General features: G+C 65.7%; 2 protein-coding genes across 2 annotated transcripts; one reads left to right on the top strand and one right to left on the bottom strand.

Moving 5' to 3' along the window:
- Positions 1-334: 334 nt before the first annotated feature.
- On the top strand, positions 335-5,516 carry PLK1 (polo like kinase 1). The gene is made up of 10 exons (XM_086759897.1): positions 335-715; positions 802-970; positions 1,085-1,229; positions 1,678-1,771; positions 2,305-2,524; positions 2,862-3,020; positions 3,231-3,308; positions 3,792-3,946; positions 4,400-4,582; positions 4,774-5,516. Exons 1-10 carry the CDS (start codon positions 335-337, stop codon positions 4,978-4,980), a joined length of 1,791 nt encoding a protein of 596 aa, XP_086616023.1. The 3' UTR covers positions 4,981-5,516.
- A 527-nt stretch (positions 5,517-6,043) lies between these two features.
- ERN2 (endoplasmic reticulum to nucleus signaling 2) lies at positions 6,044-17,834 on the bottom strand. The gene is made up of 22 exons (XM_086760255.1): positions 17,713-17,834; positions 15,215-15,332; positions 14,852-14,885; positions 14,206-14,278; positions 13,830-13,902; positions 13,552-13,674; positions 13,367-13,468; positions 12,833-13,094; positions 12,664-12,742; positions 12,427-12,577; positions 12,007-12,128; positions 11,643-11,819; positions 11,166-11,415; positions 10,849-10,939; positions 10,226-10,415; positions 9,438-9,537; positions 9,083-9,282; positions 8,481-8,628; positions 8,244-8,371; positions 7,897-8,020; positions 7,503-7,570; positions 6,044-7,412 (listed from the first exon to the last, which is right to left on the bottom strand). The coding sequence occupies exons 1-22, from the start codon at positions 17,797-17,799 to the stop codon at positions 7,221-7,223; spliced, it is 2,892 nt and encodes a 963-aa protein (XP_086616381.1). The 5' UTR covers positions 17,800-17,834; the 3' UTR covers positions 6,044-7,220.
- Positions 17,835-18,661: the final 827 nt, after the last annotated feature.

Below are 18,661 nucleotides of genomic sequence, written 5' to 3'. Positions count from 1 at the left end.
CCTCCACCGCGGGAGCTGCCGGCCGCGCGTGGCCGCAAACCCAACGGCCGCCGGAGCGCCACGCGTTTCCCGTCGCGCGTGGAGTCGCGGCGCGGCGCCTGTCCCTTTAAGCGCGGCGGGCGGGGCGCTCCCATGGTGCCCCGCGGCGGGCGGCGTGGATTTTAAATCCTCTGGGCCAATGGGGAGCGGCCGTGGGCGCGTAACGTTCCGGGGCCGCGTTTGAATCGGGCAGCGCCTGCGCCTCGCCGCTCCCCGGTATCGGTACCCGCAGCGGCCCCGCTCCCAGCCCCGCACCGGTACCCGCACCCGCAGCGGCCCCGCTCCCCGGCGCAGCATGAGCGCGGCGGCAGGGAAGGCGGCGCGGCCGGCGGCCCCGGCGGAGCCGGCCCGGACGGGCGGCCCGGCGGCGGCGGGCGGGAAGGAGGTACCGAAGGTGCTGGTGGACCCGCGGACCCGGCGCAGCTTCGTGCGCGGGCGGTTCCTGGGGAAGGGCGGCTTCGCGCGGTGCTACGAGCTGGCGGAGGCCGAGAGCCGGGAGGTGTTCGCGGGCAAGGTGGTGCCCAAGTCGCTGCTGGTGAAGCCGCACCAGAAGGAGAAGATGTCCATGGAGATCGCCATCCACCGCAGCCTGGCCCACCGCCACGTCGTCGGCTTCCACGGCTTCTTCGAGGACGCCGACTTCGTCTACGTCGTGCTGGAGCTCTGCCGCCGCAGGGTGAGGCTTGGCGGGGAGGGGAGTGGTGGGACCCGCCGGTTGGGGTGGGGGGTGCCGGTGTCCCGCGTGCTGACGGTTCCCCGCAGTCGCTGCTGGAGCTGCACAAGCGGCGGAAGGCGCTGAGCGAGCCCGAGGTGCGGTACTACCTGCGCCAGACCATCCTGGGCTGCCAGTACCTGCACAGCCACCGCGTCATTCACCGCGACCTCAAGCTGGGCAACCTCTTCCTCAGTGATGACATGGAGGTGAAGATCGGTAAGTGCCCGTGGTGTGATGTCCTGCCGGTCACCCACGGCTGCCCCACGGCAGGGACCCTGCCCTGGGGACCAGCCACCCGGGGCATCTCCGGTCACTCCCCGTCTCTCGCAGGTGACTTTGGCCTGGCCACCAAAGTGGAGTACGATGGTGAGCGCAAGAAGACCCTGTGTGGGACTCCCAACTACATTGCCCCGGAGGTACTGGGCAAGAAGGGGCACAGCTTCGAGGTGGACATCTGGTCCATCGGCTGCATCATGTGAGTCAAAATGCCTCTCCGTGGGCTGGACGTGGGGCCGGGCGGTCCCTGTGGTCCCAGTCTCGTTGGCCCCTCTGAGTTTGGGTGGGAGCTGAAGCTTTGGGCGTGCCGTCCGCCTGAGCACCTGCCCTGGCCGAGCCCCACTGCCAGCCAGCACGTCACCTGCCCTGCCGTCTGCAGGCCAATCTGCTACGCAGCACGGCTGTCTCAGGGCATTTCCCAACAGTCCACGCTTCCGAACTGGAACTTTCTCCAGAGAGTACTAGATCCCAGCTTCCTGTTTCAGAAGGCAGGAACCAGGCGCAGTACACGTAGCTGTCTGTGCTACTGCACGTCCAATGCCAAGTGTAATCCCTTGGCCAGGAGAGCCCTTAGGACAGGGTCACTTCCGCACACAAGCCTGAGCCTCTTTTGCAGAACTGACGCCCTGTTGTCTGTAAATGCACAGGTACACTCTGCTGGTGGGGAAACCGCCGTTTGAAACGTCTTGTCTCAAAGAAACGTACATCCGAATCAAGAAGAACGAGTACACCATCCCCAAGGTATGGCCCTTCCCGTGGTGGACCCATCCACCTCGCAGCAGCTCTTGGTCAGCCTGCTGCTGCGCCATCCTGTTTCTGGCACTCAGTGGGCTCTCACATAATGGTGAAATGGCTCTTATTGCAGAGTGCTGGAAAGGAGGTGTTTCACTTGGTGGTGGAGTTGGACCTGAAGGGCCGGCTTCCTCTTGGGGAGCCAGCAGCTCCCTTGTAATTCAGCAAAAACCTGAGCTGGGCAGTTGGCACACGGGGTTAAACGGACGTGCTCGAGTCTGTGAGGTCGGGGCCCGGTCCCCAACTCGTCCTGGTGATTCGGTCTTGCTAAAGTCAGTCGACTCTAGGCTTTGCGTGCTGTCCGGAGACAGCTCTCATGGCTGCCCAACTCCGGTTCCCCAGGTTTGCGTCTTGCTTGCCTGGCGCAGCACAGGAGCTCCGCTCTGCACGGAACTTCCCCTGGGTTGTACATTCCATGCATTTGCTGCTGGTGTATGTTGTCCCCTGACCCTCGTCTGCAAACTCTGCCTGTCTCCTCCTAGCACATCAACCCCGTAGCTGCTAACCTCATCCAGAAGATGCTGAGGTCTGACCCTGCCACGCGCCCAACTATCGACGAGTTGCTGAATGACGAGTTCTTCACGTCGGGATACATCCCCAGCCGCTTGCCCACCAGCTGCCTCACCGTTGCGCCTAGATTTTCAATTGCTCCCAGTGGACTTGAACTGAACGGCCGAAAGCCGCTGACTGCAATCAACAAAGGTGAGAGCATCTGTCTGGAGGTGAGGCTGGGCTGCGGTGCTGGATGAGAGCCGGCCTGGCCTCCAGCAACACCCAGAACCGTCAATGGAGAGTGTGGCACTCCCTTATCTCTTCTCCCGTTTCTTCTCCCGTTTCTTATGAAAACCTGGAGCATTCTGTGAGTGAGAGAGAGGTCTCCTTGCTCTTTGCCCGGAACCAAAGCATGAGGAAGTGCCAGCACTAGCTTTAGCTGTCTGGTGTGCGATGTGTTTCCTGTAGCTGGGGTAGAATGTAAATCTGATGCCTTTAGAAACCCACTCCCTGGTCACGCTCCACACTCTCCTCTTTCCTGGCCCAGGACCAGACAGCCCTGCGCTAGAGAACTTGCCTGAAAAGGAAGACGTAGCTGGGCTGCGGGAGCTGGGAGATGCTGTTGACGGTCACTTAGCCGACATGTTACAGCAGCTGACTGCGGTCAACTCGGCCAAGCCCTCCGAGAGAGTTGCAGTGAGGCAAGGTGAGTCTGGGGACAATCCGTCCTGGATAACTTGCTGCTTTGTCATTCTGATGCTGTTGTCTGAGGTGAGAGACCAGCTGACCTCAGTTTCAAACCGGAAGGCTGAGAAGCGATGCAGTAGCTACTGATGTCCCTTTTGGCCCCACTTGCTTGCCAGGGTGCACAGGATGCTGTGAAATGTCTTCTAACAAACTCCTTTCCTCTTTGCAGAAGAAGCTGAAGACCCAGCCTGCATTCCCATCTTCTGGGTTAGCAAATGGGTGGACTACTCGGATAAATATGGCCTAGGTAAATAATTTGGGGGCAATACTTCAGCCTTGGCTAGTTTCTGAAGAGGCTGGGGGAAGCCTGGATTTGGGCATTGCAAGGTCTGGTTCTTCAACCGCAGTGTTCCGGTGCGCGTGTGCCCACCACCGGGCACGTTACTAAACACGGTGAATCCAGAGTAGTGGTCACCGAACAGCAGCCCTGGCCACTTTAAGGGGGAAAATGGCTACCTGCTGCGTGGGATGGCTGGCCTCGCTCCCCAGCTAGCCCAGGTACCCACTGGGGCAGGTACAGTCGCTTTTGCAGCGGGTTGTGCAACAAGGGAGGGTGACAAACCAGAGAAGTGCCACCCTGAACCTCCGCAAAGAGGAGACTCCAGACCTGGCGGGGACTTGGGGGGGTGGCTGCCAGGGAGACCCTAGAAGGCACAACCCTCTGCCGTTGTTCGACACGAGCGGTGGTGCCGGGTGTTTGAAGGCCCTCATGGGCTCCCTTCTGAACCAGGGTACCAGCTGTGTGACAACAGCGTCGGAGTTCTCTTCAATGACTCCACTCGTCTTATCATGTACAACGATGGCGACAGCCTGCAGTACATCGAGCAGAACAGCACCGAGTCCTACTTCACCGTGAGGTCCTACCCCTCTGCCCTGAACAAGAAGGTCAGTCTGGGGACAGCCCTCGCTGGGGCTGCCTGCTGCTGGCGAGCCTTCTGCCTGTCGGGCTGTGGCAGGGTGCTTCTGGGGAGAAACACCTGTAACCTGGGGGCACTGGCATTCTGCAGGCTTCCTCTTAGCTGGTAAAACGTGGCCCCCAGCACAGGCACTGGCACTCCAACCGTTTGTTTCTAGTCGCTGTCTGAGGCTCGCTTACGAGCAGTTTCACAGAAACAAGCGCTCATGAGACTTGCATGCCCCAAAGTGTGCAGCAAAGCGAGTCTCAGGCGTTGCAGACAGAATTAACTCTGAGTGTGAGAGTTTGCACAGGTTTGTGCAGTGACACCTCAGGCTCTGAAAGACACAGAGAGGCTCTGGGACTGTGACAGCAGCCCCTGCCCTCCCCAGATCGCAGGGATCACCCTCGGCCTGTCTGCTCACAGCCTCTCCCACCTGCAGATAACACTATTGAAATACTTCCGCAACTACATGAGCGAGCACTTGCTGAAGGCGGGCGCTAACATCACGCCACGGGAAGGAGATGAGCTGGCCCGGTTACCCTACCTCTGCACGTGGTTCCGGACCCGCAGCGCCATCATCCTGCACCTCAGCAATGGCACTGTGCAGATCAACTTCTTCCAGGTGAGGCTGCTCCTGGGCCATTTCCAGGGCTGTCGCTCCGGCTGCTGGAACACGCCGTGCTGTGTGCCAGGCAAGGAGGGTGTAACCAGGACTCCCCAGTGAACCGAGCTGCTGCTGGGATGGTTTATCCTGAGAAAATGCAGTCCCCAAGGAGCTGAGTGCTCAGGTTGACCATGTGTTCTCTCCCACAGGACCACACCAAGGTCATCCTGTGCCCTCTCATGGCTGCTGTCACATACATAGATGAGAAACGGGACTTCCGCACGTACAAGCTGAGCCTCATCGAGGAGCACGGCTGCTGCAAGGAGCTGGCCAGCCGGCTCCGCTACGCGCGCACCATGGTGGAGAAGCTCCTCAGTTCAAAGTCTGGCTCAGCCCGGGTGAAATCTTCTGCTTAGACCTTTTTCTCGGTGGACTCAACATCTGTGCCAAACTGTCCCGGTCGTGGACGGGGAAGCCTGGTAGCATCCCTGCTCGCACTGTAACCTCCCATCCCAGCTGGGCTCCGCTCCTGGCTGTGGCCTAGTGCCATGAGGAAGCCCCTGATGCTGTGGGAATGGCGTTGTTCACTCTGACTGGTACCCAAAGGTTTCTTGCTCCCCATTCCTAATAGAAAGTCTGTTTTTTTTAATTGCATACCTAGGGTTTTCTTGTTTGTTTGTTTCTAACTTCCAAAACTCTGACTCAAAAACCAACCCTCTTGTTTGAGGCTCCTGGGCCTTCTCTTGAGAGAAAAAAGCACAGGGAGAGCAGACCTATCATGTAAGTTATTTGTACATGTCCGTGCTCTGGTTTCCTCTCACAGAAATTCAGGTAAGGTATTTAACGTGCCCAGGGTGAGACTGAGCAATCAGCCTTTTAATACTGAAATTAATCTATGTGAAACCTACACTTTTGTACATTGCATAACTTGATTAAAGATTGTTCGCTGCAGCGTCCAGCCTGTCGTGGTTCCCTGCGCCTTGCTGGCAGGGAGGGAGCAGCACCTTGCCGCTGGCTTCCTCTCCAGGCCAGAGCTGTCCTCTTCATGAGCTCCTGCTGCCTGCTCTTGAATGCTCCTGCCAACAGCCCCTGGCCTTGCTCCTGGCTCTGCTCCACATCAACGCAGAGCGACAGGGAAACAGGAGCAGGTTCTCACAGGGAACAGGGACGGGGTCATGTTTTGGGGGATGCTTGTGGCAAAGCAGGGTTTGTGAGTTGTCAGTGCTGCTTGTGCTGATCTCCCTGTGGGTACGACAGGAGCTGTGCTCTCAGGGGTGGGTTAACAGCTGTACCTTCCCCTTTCCCATTCCATTTGCTCTCTTTACTCCGGGAAAGATGCTCACAGTGTGACTACAGAATTAGCACAAGTCACCTACTGTCACAGCAGGCATGACATCCAGCGATGCTGGGCTTTCTCCCACCGTGGCTGACGCCCAGCACCTGCCGGTGCTCTCAGGCCAGTTCATTTTTAAGCAGGACAAGCTTTTTAGTTTTTATTCTTTTTATAACATTTTGTATAAAATGCTCTAGGCCATACAGTATTCTGAGAATAAAGCAGGTACAAACCCCCTTACCTGTACACCACCATCCCACAGCCCGGCACACAGACGAATCAGACTGTACAAAATCATTGCTCTTGCGGAGAGGAAGCTCTGCCCCCGGACCCAGCGTGTGCTGCAGGATCCTACGGGATCCCTGCCCACGGGGATGCTCCCGGGGTGGCAGGAAAGGCACAGGCGCGCGGTGAGAGGGAAGGGAGCCCCGGGGAGAAGGGGTGTCCCTGCCTTTGTGTCCTGAGCCAACTGCTCCCAAACAGCCGCTGTGCTGTGCAAACTGCTCGGGGCGCCTGGGTGCGGGACCCGCTCGGGGGCTCCAGCCTGGCGTAACGACAGGCTGCTGCTGAGCAAAAGGGAGAAATCCTTCTTCTCAGCGCAGCTGAGACTGAACCTTCATTATCGGATTGTGCTGGGGGCCCCACACCTCGTGCCGGGGCTGGGGGCACCTTGCCCCCAGCAACCCTGTCGCAAACAGCAGGTCCAGGCGCTGGGGTGGCTGCTGAAAGCTGCCCCGTGGTGCCTCAGCCCCCGGTGGAGCCGAAGGACCCTCTCCAGTGTCCAGACCAACGCATCCGTCTTGGTCACAGCCACGCGCCGGACGCGTGCTCAGAGCCGTGTCCCCAGGCACGCAGCAGGGAGGCCAACGCGCGCTGATCCCTGGCGAACGCCCCGCTGGGACCCGGCCCCAGCCCGCTGCATCGCTCTGCCGGCCGTCCCTTCGGAAAACCCAACGCGTGTTTTCTTCTTCCTCAAACACCACGTCCACCGCAGAGATTTCTTTTGTTCTCCGAAGCAGGTACCTCCAGGCTGCTGGCTCCCACCATGAGCATTTCCAAAGGTGGGTGCCCTGAGGGTCCCTCCTGGGCTCTGCAGAGCCCAGCTGAGCGCCCAGTGCCACCCCATGCTCATCTCTTCCAGACTGCGCTGCTCACAACCCACGAGCGCGCCGGGTGACCAGCCAGGTCCCACCTTGCCCCGGGGAAGGGGAGAAGGACGCCGGAGAGCCCCGCGGGGCTGCCGCACGACAGGGCTGTGGGCGCGGGCAGGGAGCAGCGGCCGCAGCCTGGCACCGCGGGTGATGTCCCGGCACGCGTCCCCGCTCACTTGCTGTCGCCGCCCAGCCCCTGACAGTAGTAGGAGTGGAAGAGCCGCTCGTGGGCGCAGACCCTCATGGCCCCGTGCGTGTGCAGCAGCAGGCGGGGGAAGCGGGAGGTGAAGTACTGCACAAACCCGTCAGGGACGGAGCCCAGGGCTGCCTGCACATCGGCAGGCAGCTCGTGGTAGTGGTGCTTCTGCAGGGGAGAGGGCGAGGTGAACGTGGGCGGCGGGAACGTGCGGTGAGGGTGGAGGGGCGGGTGGCAGGGACAGTGGGGTGGCCGTACCTTGTTCCTCATGGCCCGCAGCAGGTCACGCACCGAGCCCCCCTTGTAGGTGCGGAACTTCCTCAGGTCTGGGGAGAGCAGGAGAGACGCTGGGCGACGTGGGACGTGACTGGGGTGAGGGGCTGCTGTAGCCCCCCATGGTGCCAGTGCCACCCTGAGCCCCCGCGAGGCACGGTGAGCGCCGCGGCCTGCGGCAAACCGGGGCACTGCTCTGCTCTGCCCTCCCAGGGAGGGGCTGGCACGTTCACCCACCCTGGTTTGCCTCCTGGGTGTGAGTGGGCGCCTCCTGCCCCGTGAAGGGGCCCAGACCCAAGAGCCCCAGTCCCTGCCCGATTCCGCACCAAACGTGGCAGCAGGCTCGGGCTGCAGCGGCGAGCCCGGCCCCCGCGCTCACCGGTCTGCAGCGGGAGGGAGATGTGCATCCTCCAGTTGGTCCTCACCACCGCCCGTCCCCCCGCCTCCAGGGCCGAGACAAGGGGCCCCTCGGCGGGCTCCTTCTCGATGCGGTCGCTGACGTCCTGTGCGCCCACGAGCAGAGAGGGGGCAGTTACGGTGCTGGCCCTTGCCCCGCGCCGCCCCATCCCACGACAGGGAACAGAGCTGGCGCCAAAGGGGAAGGAAAAAACCCAGGACTCCCCCCCAATCCCTTGCAAAAGTAGCTCAAAACGAGCACATTGACCCAAACACGGCTGTTTCCAGCACTTGCTTTTCAGCGCACACCTACGTTTGGCGCGTGCTCACCTGGAAGAACTGCAGCTGCTTCTCCTGGCTCCAGAAAAAGGGATGCACAAGGACCGTGGGGGCCGGGGGCCGGCGCTGGGGCTCGGGGCTGATCATCGCCACGATCAGCTCTCTCGCAACAAGCTTGTCTGGTGGGGGGAACACCACGATGGAGAGCCAGCTCCCCACGAAGGGCCGGGAGCCGCACCCCTCGCCCAGGGCTCCCCGCGGGGACGCGCCTGCGGGGAAGGGCCTGACCGTGAGCCTCCTCCTGCAGGCAGCTCAGCTGGTAGGAGCCCGACAAGATGTTGGCCTGTCGCCGCAGGCTGTCCCCGAAGGGGTGCTGCCCTCCCGACACCACGTAGTAGAAGACGCAGCCCGCTGAGAAGATGTCCACAGCGCACGTCTGCAAAACAGGAGGGGGAAGATGAGACGCTCGCAGCACAGGGCGAGGAAAGCTCTTGCCTCCCTTTTCCGTTCTTTTATGTGAACGCTTGGTTGTTCGCTACAGAGCTGCTGGAAAACGCGCTGCCCCAGGCTCCTGCCTGCCCTGCCTTCCGGGGTCGGTGAAGCACCCGTCACGGCGAGTCCTTCCAGGGAAGAGGTTTCCCGAGGCACAGGCGGGAGCCAGGACTTCACAGCCGGACGGGACGCCCTGCGCCGAGCGCAGCGTCCCTGCCAGGGCAGCCGTGGGCTGAGGAGAGCCAGTGCTCCGCACCCGGCTGGCCTGGGCTCTCGGAGCTCTCGTCTGAATCGCGCATTCCAGCAGCAGGCGGTTAGGCTGCCGCCAGCGCGGGACACTCGGCCAGGACGGGCTCGGGGAGCCCCCCAGGCGGGGCAGAGGGCGGCAGCTCACTGACCGGGTTCTCCTTCGGGGCCTCCTGCAGCATCTCGGGCGCGATCCAGCCCTCGGTGCCGGGGATGCCGGAGCGGAGGCTGAAGCTCTGCCGTCCCCCCTGAAGCTTCTTGCAGAGGCCGAAGTCGGAGATGACGGCTCGGATCTGCCCGTGGCGATTTGGGGCGGAGATGAGGATGTTACAGGGCTTCAGGTCGCGATGGACTGGAAGAAAGAGCGCGCAGCGTCACCCGCCAACGCGGCAGCGGGGCTGAGGCTGCCGCCCCGCGCGCTGCCGACCCCAAGAGCTGCTGCCTGAACCCCCAGCCTCGGCCGAGGACGGCACCAAGCCGGGACGTGCCGCCCTCCCGCCCGCTTACCGATGCTGAGCGAGTGGAGGTGGGCCAGCCCAGACATGGTCTGACGCAGCACCGACACCGGGTCCAGGCTGCGCCGATCGAAGCTGGGGCTTTCCACATACTGGAACCACACAGAGGCAGAAAGACATGAACTGATCTGCCCCGATTTACTGGGGCAACCAAGACAACGCTCGCGGGGACAGAGACTCCTCGCTAGGCTGGCAGAGGCGGAAGGAGAGAAGCCCACGTGGAGGCCACTTGCGCCCCAGGTTTGCCATTTCCAGGTCTGTCCCCTCTGCGGCAAACTGCCCTCGCTGTGTCCTCGGCTCTCCGCCAACGCTCCACCAGCATCCACCTTGGGACGCTTCTCCTCCCGCACGCCGAGTCTCTTCCCAGCACACGAACACCTGCCCCGCCGACGCTGGGAGCTGCCCTGCTCCCTCCCGAGAGGGCAAATCGGCAGCAGAACAAGGGCAGGGGCTTCGCTGACACAGGAGCGGTGCTGCTGCCTCTCCCTAGCGCCCGGCAGCCTGCCGCTGCCCGATCCGAGCCCCGTGCCCTCCGACTGCCGGGAGCGGGGCCGGACGCCCCACGCCAGCCGGGAACCCCAAAGGGGCTCTGAGCCGGAGCTGCTGGCTGCCAACCCTGCCCTCAGCCACGCGCAGCACACAGCTCCCCGGGAGCACCGCACGACCCCCTCACCGCACAGCCGAAACCCCCGGGGACCAGCCTGCCATGGCGGGGATGGAGACGCCGGGGGGGAACCGACAGCCCCCCAGGAGCGGGCAGGGAGTGTGCCGCAGGCTCACCTCCTGCAGCGTGGCAGAGCAGAGCTCGATGGCGATGTAGTGGAACTGCTTGTCCTTCTCGGTGCAGAAGTAGCGGACGACGTGGGGGTGCTCGTCCGACTCCCGCAGCAGCTGGACCTCGCGGTCCACGAGATGGAAACACTCGGGCAGCAGGCGCTTCACGGCCACGTGCCGGCCATCGAACCGTCCCCTGCACGGAGAGCGGCGGCAGCGTCCAGGCATGGCCCTCCCTGGCCAGAGCGGAGCCCCGCGCCGCGGACGCACAGCCCGGCCCGGCTCTGAGTGACGCTGGGACCTCGCCCCACGGGGTCCTGGGCACGGGGCGCCCTGGAGGGGCTCCCAGAGACTTGTCACAGCCAGGGGCACGCACAAATCTCTGCAGTGAGCTGCAAACCGGGAGCGGGCGCAGCACGGGGCAGTGGCGCAGGGGACAGACCTGCCCTCCCCGCTGTCCCCGCTGACTGGCGGCCAGGAGCCCAGCTCCCCGCGGGGGCCTGGGGAGAAGGGGAAGGCGGCAGCCCACTCCCAAAGCCCTGAGCCCCCGGCTGCCAGCCAGGGAAGGGGCTGCCTTGGCGCTGTCCCGGTGGCTCCCAGACGAGAGCGGGCACCCGGGTGTCACCCACCTGAAGACAAAGGTTCCTCCAGCTCCGTGGCCCAGCACGTCCTTGGGGTTAAAAGAAATCTTCCCAACTACAACCACATCTGGTCCTGCATCTGCAGAGGAAGAGGAAGGCAGCCACCCTTCAGCCAGGACGTTCCGCTCCTTAACCACCCAGCCGTTCTCCGGGCCCGGCTGCTCCTGCAAGTGCTTTCCTCGCCCGTGTCCATCCAGGAGCAGGTCCTGCATCTCCTCCCACCTCAGCTGGGGCAGCTCTGCCTTTGCTCTGGGTGACACCACCTACGGCCAGCGCGCCCCTGGCCCCTTCCCACCTGCACGCACCTTCAGCAGCCGCCGGGACAGGCAGATCGGGATGGGCCAGCCCGTTGGGCAGGTCCTTCAGGGGGGCCGAGGGGCTGGAGCTCTGCGAGAGCTGCGACGCGCTGCTGCGGCTCAGCCCCGGCTCCCCGGGCTCTGCAGGGACGCCGTCCCCCGAGACCCGGCCTGGGAGCAGCATCTCCTGCTGCTGCTGCAGGAGCTGAATCTGCCTCTCCAGCTGCTGCTGCTGCACCGCCTGCTGCTTCTGCAGTTTCTGGAACACAAACCACGGGAGCGCTCGGCTCCTGCGCTGCGAGCCGGGGCACTGGCGGGGCTCGGCACAAGCCGTGCGGGTCTGTCCCTCGCCCGGCCGGCAGCAAGCTCCTCGCAGCCACGGCACCACCGCTCACGCCACGAGGACAGGAGCACAGGGAGGCCCCGGCCCTTCAGAGGCAGCGTTTCTGCGGCAGGCCGTGGGCTCTTGCAGCAGCCACCACTCACCGTGAGCAGGAGGAAGAGGAGCCCCCCGCCCAGCAGCGCCGTGCCCACGCCAGCCATCGCCAGGTCCCAGGCGCCGGCCTCGGGGTAGACCCCCACCTGCTCCCTCGGCGCAGGGTCTGGCTGCAGCTGCCCCTCGCTGCGGATGGCCGGCTCCTCCACGCCGCTCGGGGCCAGGAACTGCAACACACACCCGGAGCTGGGTGCCACCAACGGGACAGACTGCTGGGCACTCAGGTTTGGGACACCCCCCTGCCGCGCGCCACCCCACGCTGGGGACCCCCGCCCAGCCCCAGCCAGCCCAGAGCCTTCAGCACCCCAGCGCCGCCTGAGGTGCCCCCGGCGCGGAGCGGGGACCACCGCTCACATCATCGAACGCCGTCCTGGCAGGAGGAGCCCTGGGGATGATGGTTTCTGTCGTCTTCCTCAGGTTCTCCGGGAAGGCGCGCAGCATGGTAGTGTGGACCACGGGAGGCAGCTCGTGGTGCCCTGCGGCGGGAGAACAGAGCCAACCGTCAGCTGGTCGCCGGTCACCGCGTCCGTCCCTCATCCGCGCAGCGCCGGCGCGGGCTCGCCAGGCACCTCCGGCTCCTGGGGAAGGGGTGCCACCTCTGACGGGATGCACACAAACGTCACAGCCAGCCCCACGTCAGGGTCACCGCAGTCCCCACCGCGCAGAGCAGCCGCGCTGCCAGCCCAACGCACAGCGACAGCTCGGGCTGCCCCTCCCGGGGCACCTCCGGCAGCGAGGATGCGGGGAACGCCCCTGCCCCTTGGGTGTCCGCACCTATTAGGAGCCACTGGTTCTGGAGCGAGGTGATGCTGCCCTGCGGGTACTTGACGTCGGTGCTGGGCGTGATCTCGCACTCCCCCGACTCTCTCATGGTCACATCGTCCGTGGTGGGGCCGTCGATCCTGGCCAGCGTGATGCCCTGCGGCTGGGGGTCCGACGGGTCGTGGAGCACCGCGCAGCTGGGACGCGCACCGCCGCGGCTCGCCGCGAAGGGCCGCAGGGGACACTCACCACCAGAGCCATGCTGCTGTGCACCAGCGAGGTCAGGGCGTAGAAGCTGGCCGCGTGCTTCCCCACGTAGAGCGCTGGCCTGCAAGGCAGGGACGAGTGCCAGCCGTCACCGACCAGGGCGGCCGAGCAGAGGCAACGCAAACGCCGCCGCAGCACAGGAGCCACGTACAGCAGCTGGGTCTTGGTGGTGGTGAAATCCTTCATGGACTGGTAGCTCCACTTGAGGAGGTGGATGTCCTGCGAGTGGAAGGTCAGGTAGCGCAGGGTCTCCATGGCCAGGTTGAGGTGGGGGACGCGGCGGAGGCTGTCCTGGTGCCACACGTAGATGCCGACCACGGGCGAGCCGTAGTTCTGTGCCCACAGGACCTCGCCGCTCTCCTTGTCCAGCGTCACCACCAGCCCGTCCCCACTGGAGGCGAGGTGCGCCATTTCTAGGCAGAGCCAGAGGGAGGGGATGATGCAGTGACGCTGGCCACGGGGCTTTGTCCCTCTCTGCCCCCGCTCAGTCCTGCCGCTGGCCATGGGCCGCTGCCTGCTGCTCGGCTCCGGAGAGCCGCGGCCGGCACAGCGGCCGTTATTCCCAGCCCGCCACGGCAGCATCACCCCAGGGTCCCCGCGCAGCCAGGGTCCCGCCGCGAGCGGGGCGCTGGGGAGCAGGGTGCCGGGGAGCTGCCTGCCTTGCCACCCACGCGGGAGCACCCACTGTAGTGGTAGGACTCCTCGCAGAGCGGTGCCGAGTAGTCGGAGAAGGTGGCGTTCCAGCGCAGCTCCCGTGACTTGGTGTCGTACATGGTGATGACGTACTCTGGGGATGAGAGCGCGCGCGGGGTCACCGCCCAGCACCCCGCTGCCGGGACCCGAGCAGAATGGGGAGCAGGACTGGCTTACGCGTGCGGCCGATGTAGAGCAGGGGACTCGACGGGCACAGACCGTCCCAGGCCTCTGTGGAGAGAGTGGTCTGCTTCTCCCCTGACTTGGGGTCCACGATGAACCAGGTGTCCTGCTTCTTCCCTGAGAACAAAACACGTTCTCCGTGAGCCTCCGCAGCCCTGCTGCCCGTCCCAAGAGCCGCTCGCCGGGCTCCTCCCGGATGCGTCTGTGGGAGCTCCCAGCTCAGCCTCGCCTCCTCCTCCCCGGCCCTGCCGGAGCGGGCGCGCTCCGCGTACCGGTGTAGAGCACGCCGTCCGAACTGCGGCATGGCGAGGACTGGACCAGCTCCGGGATGGTGAATGGGAGCTTCTGCAACACAGATGGCAGCGTGGACACGGGGCTGGAGAAAAACCTCTCCGAGCCTTCGGCAGCAGGGCGGGAAGGGCAGGTCCCGGGACAGCCCCCTCCTTGCCTGCCTTCACCGCTGGACCCCAAAGCGGGACAGAGCGGGGGGGAAGGGAAGGGTCCCGGCTGTATGTGCCCACACCCGTGTGCTGACATCCCCTGGGCGCCAAGGACCGGCGCAGCAACCACAGCCCGGGGCTCGCCCGGTCCCCCCGCCCGGTGAAGCCCCGGGGTGCGGGCAGGCGGGACGCACGCGGCCCCACTGACCATCAAGCCTTCTTTGTTTTTTCCTCCCAGGATATAGAGGCTGCCGTCATTGGGGTCCGGCAGGAACGCTGGTCTGGAAAGGAGAGGGGAGGACGAAAGGTGAGCCGTCCCCTCCCTGGGCGCAGGCCACCGACTACGGAGGGGCTGCACCGGAGAAACCCCTCCAGCCGTTTGCTCCAGGGGGATTCCCTGCAGGGTCTGACCTTTCCTGGAAACCTCCAGCACTGGATCTGGCAGGGGATGGTCTCCAGCACGGGGTCAGCGCCGTAACTCCATACGGCCACCCCGCGCCCGCCAGCGTGCTGGCTCCTGCCCTGCCCGCCCCGGGGCACTCGCTGCCCCCCTGCCTTCCCTCTGCACTTCCAGGGGGATTTTCCCCAATTTCTCTCCTGCACTCTTGCGCGTGGTGGTGCCGAGAGCTCCTGGGCCGCCCGCAGAACGGCTGCAATTCGGCCACAGGAAGCAGCCCTTCCTCATCGCCACGCGCGAAGCACAAGCGCCAAGGGTGGGCTCAGGGCAAGACTGCGGCAGGGGCCGGGAGGGTCCCTTCACTGCGGGTCCCCTCTCGCTGTGAATCCCTCAGTTGGCCAGGGCAGCCATGCACCGCGGAAGGGCTCCCACACGGCCGCGGGGGGAGGACACTCACTCTGCCACATACACCGGCACCTGCAGAATGGGATCTGAAAGAGAGAGCGAAACGCAGACGTCAGCGGCCTCGCCCCGCCAGCGGGGACAACGTGGCAGTGTTTACCGAGCGCAGCCACGCGCTGTGCCCGCCGCTGCGGTCTGTTTGCATGTCGGACCCGGAACCGGCACCGCCGGCAGCGGGGGTCTGGCCCCTGGACACTGTGCTCCACGCGTGGCCGCGCCTGCGGCTGCCGGAACTGCTGGGACCGCTGGCCCAGAGCGCGACCAGCGAGAGCCAAGCTGGGGGGTGCGTCCCCGACCCCGGCTAGCGGCGAGCCCAGGGAGCCAGGCTGCGAGCAAGCACCCCCGGGTCCTTACTCACCATCCTTCAGGGTCCACTTGATGTCTCCTGTACTCTTACTCACGGCGTGAAGGTTCCCGTCCAGGGTGGACACGAAGAGCAGCGTTTCTGGGACAGTCACAGCACCGCCTTTGAGGCTCTGCCGACAGAAACACCGTCCTGAGAGAGCAGGGCCAGGCCCGGGGACGAGCCCCCGTGGCACGGGCCATCTCAGGCGGCACCCCCGCGCCCAGCACCCCACAGCGGCAGACTGCGCGGAAGAGCCCCAAGGTCTCTCCTCATCCCCAGTGAGGGGAGACTGGGAGGGAAAATGATTTATTTCCTTGCACCGGCATGTTAAATCTGCCTGTTCCTCCCGCTCCACCTGCACAGGCCACCCGTGGAACGACATCGGCTATGGCCCGTGGGGAGGTGCTGCCTTTTACGAACTCATGGCACTGAGCCCTGGCGCTGAGGTTGCTGCGCTCGCAGCGAGCGGCACCACCGGCAGCGTGGCACCCTCGGGCCCTGGCTCCTCAGCACGGGTCGCGTCCCACCGGTGCAGCCCGGGGCTAAGCTGCAGCGCGGCTGCTCCCCGCCGCAGCTCCCGGGTGCCTTTCCAAAGGTGACACAAGCAGCCCAGCCACCGGCTCCTTCCAGAAACAAACGAGTTGGGTGACTTTTCACTCCAGAAATGCAAGGAGTGCTCGCCCAGGCATTCAAAGCTACAGATTTCGGCTGTCCCGATGCCACGGGAGTAATTGCTGAGGGAGCTGCTTCTTCCGTGTACGGCATCCGTACCGCAAGCGCCAGCTCAGCTGCCGCAGGCGGGCACGCGGGCCAGCCTCACCCTGTCAGCAAACAGGGAGCAGCAAACAGCACGGGGACCCTAACGGCTTCGGGGAGAGGCAGGGCTGGCGTGGCCGTCCCTGACGCCCGGGCTCCCCACCGGCTGCCGCGCGGGAGCAGAGCAAGCAAGCTGCTGCCTGGGCACCTGTGCGGGGCGGCCAAAGGACACCCCGTGGGCCCCCTCGCTGCCTTTCACCCGCTCCGTACCGGCGTGTGAGCGCGTGCCCGTCTGCGGAGCAGGACCAGATGGCGGGGCCAGACCAGACACCACACGGTGTGGCCAGGGACACGCGCTGCCCCCAGCCACGGAAATCTGTGCCCCAAGGCCACAGACAGCGGCCCCGACGGGCGCCAGGTCCCCGGTTCTCCGGCTGAGCTCCTGCCAGGAGCACACACCAGCTCCCTCCCAGCGCAGCCCACATCCGCCCCTCTGCTTCGAGCCCAACGCCATTATCGGTCTCTCCTCTCGCTCAGTTTTCAAGCGAGGTCCGAGCGCGTTCCCCAGCTCTCGCTTTGTACAGAGGACGCAGTGGGGCAGGCAGAGGAGACTGGCTGTTCCTCGCCACCACTCCTCCAGCGCCGTGCGGCCACACGGGCAGGCTCGCCGCGGCTGCGAGGGAGCGGCTGTGACAAGCCAGGCCACAGACACGTGGCTCTGGCAGCGCGGCCACCTGCACGGGGAAAACAGAACCGAGACCACCGAGCCCTTGCAGCTGCCAGAGCTACAGCCGGCCCTGCGCTCGCCGCCTCTGCTTTTCCTTCCCCTGACGCTCTGCGGTGTTTTCCATCTCTGCAGCCACTGTTTTTTCGGTGACAGGGCACTCGAGCTGCCCAGCCAGCTCCCCGCACACCACCACGGGCAGAATTGGGAGAGCCGGGCGCCCGGCAGCAGCCACCCTCTGCTCCCAGCCTGGCCAGCCCTAGCCCAGGAGCGCGGCTGCTGCTCCCGCGGGACGTCGGCACGGCCCCCGCTCTCCCACCACGCCCCAGCGGTGCCGTCGCGGCCGGAGCTCAGCCGCGGGCTCGGGGTGGGCTCGCTCCCCCGGGGATGGGGCACAGACAGAAATTCGGTGCCCGCGCCGGCCGCTTCCTCCGCCGGAGCGGCGGTGCCAACCCCCCCGCACGCAGACGCGGGGAGCGGCACCGGCCGTCGGGGCCCCGTGGGCATCGCCCTGCGCGCAGCGGCTCCGCGGGCCGGGGGCTCCCAGGGAGGGGACCCCGCTCCCGGCCCCCGCCAGGCCCGGGCCCGCAAACGCTTTTCCGAGCGGAGAGCAACCCCCGTCCCGCGCGCGGCCCCTCCGTCACGCGTGGGTCTCGGCCGCGCACCTGCCGACACCGCTACGGCACGGCCGCGGGACCGCGCGGGCTCCACAGCCCCCCTCGCCCCGCAAACCGCGCGCCGCCGAGCCCCGCGCGCCCCCGCTCTCGGCGGCTGTCACACGCGGGACACCGCCTCGCCGCGCACACGCAGGGGTCGCGCCCGCCCGCGCCCCCGGGAGAGCCGGCACACGCGTGGAGGGGAGCGCGGCGCCCGCAGCCTCACGGGTGCCCGTGCCCACACCGCCACGCCCGGGGCGGGGGGTGGGGGGCGCACGCACGCAGTGGTGCCGGTACTCCCACCCGCGGGGCGCGGGCACGGTCACGCGCGGGCACGGTCGCGCTCCCACCCGCGGGCTGCGGCGCGGCCGTACCTGTGCCGGGGGCGGCGGGAGGAGGAGGAGGAGGAGGAGCGGCCCCCGCAGCAGCCCCCGGCGCGGCGGCGCGGCCGGGCCGCCCATGTCCCGCAGCCGCCGGGCCCGCGGCGCGCAGGGCCGGGCCGGGACGCGCTCATCGCCGCGCCTGGGCCCGCGGGGCCGGGGCGGGGCCGGGACGCGGGTTCCTGCCCCGCCCCCGGCAGCGGGGGGGCCGCAGGCTGCACCCCCGGGCGCCCCGCAGCCGCCGGCCGGTTTCCCGACGCCTTCGCCCACGGCCCCGTGATCGCAGGTTTAGCATCGGCCCCCGCTCCGCGCACTCGAGGGCAGCGGCCCCACCCCGCGGCTTTAACGGCGTTCTGGGAGAAATTCCTCCCCCCGACGCCCCCCGCGCCACCCGGTCCTGCGTGGGGTGGGGGCTCCTCCCGGACGCCCTACACACCAACCCACTCCGAATAACCTTTAGCTTCGCTTCAAGGAGGAGCCCGTGGAAGAGCTCTTCCCCAAAGGACAAGCTGGCGTGGGAAGGGATTTTGGGTGCGCTCCAGCTCCCCCCGCGCGTTATCGTATTGCCCCGGGCAGCCTGGGCACGCCTGACACCGAGCTGACGCAGAGCCTGCCACGCTGCACTGCCAGGTGGGCGATACATCGCACATTTTTAACTTCATTTCGGCAAGAACACCTCCGAACTGCCTCAGCCCATTATTTTTTTTTTTCCTGGGTGGGGTAAAGTTTGTCATTCCAGCAGCAAACACGAGCAGCATCTGCTGAGCGTGAAGAGCCGCCCCTGCTCTCGGGGCTGTGACCCACAGGGGAACATCAGCCGTGGAGAGCTGCACACACGTGCACCTCGGGGCTGGGCATGCTCAGCACCACACGGCCACCTACCGCGTCAACCCAGCTGAAACCCTGCCTTCGGCCAGGGGCCCAGGGGAGAATTCTCCTGTCA

The sequence above is a fragment of the Chlamydotis macqueenii genome, chromosome 15 (assembly GCF_036417535.1).
Source record: "Chlamydotis macqueenii isolate bChlMac1 chromosome 15, bChlMac1.mat, whole genome shotgun sequence".
Taxonomy (NCBI): Eukaryota; Metazoa; Chordata; class Aves; order Otidiformes; family Otididae; genus Chlamydotis; species Chlamydotis macqueenii.
This window is presented reverse-complemented; position numbering and strand designations above follow the sequence as displayed.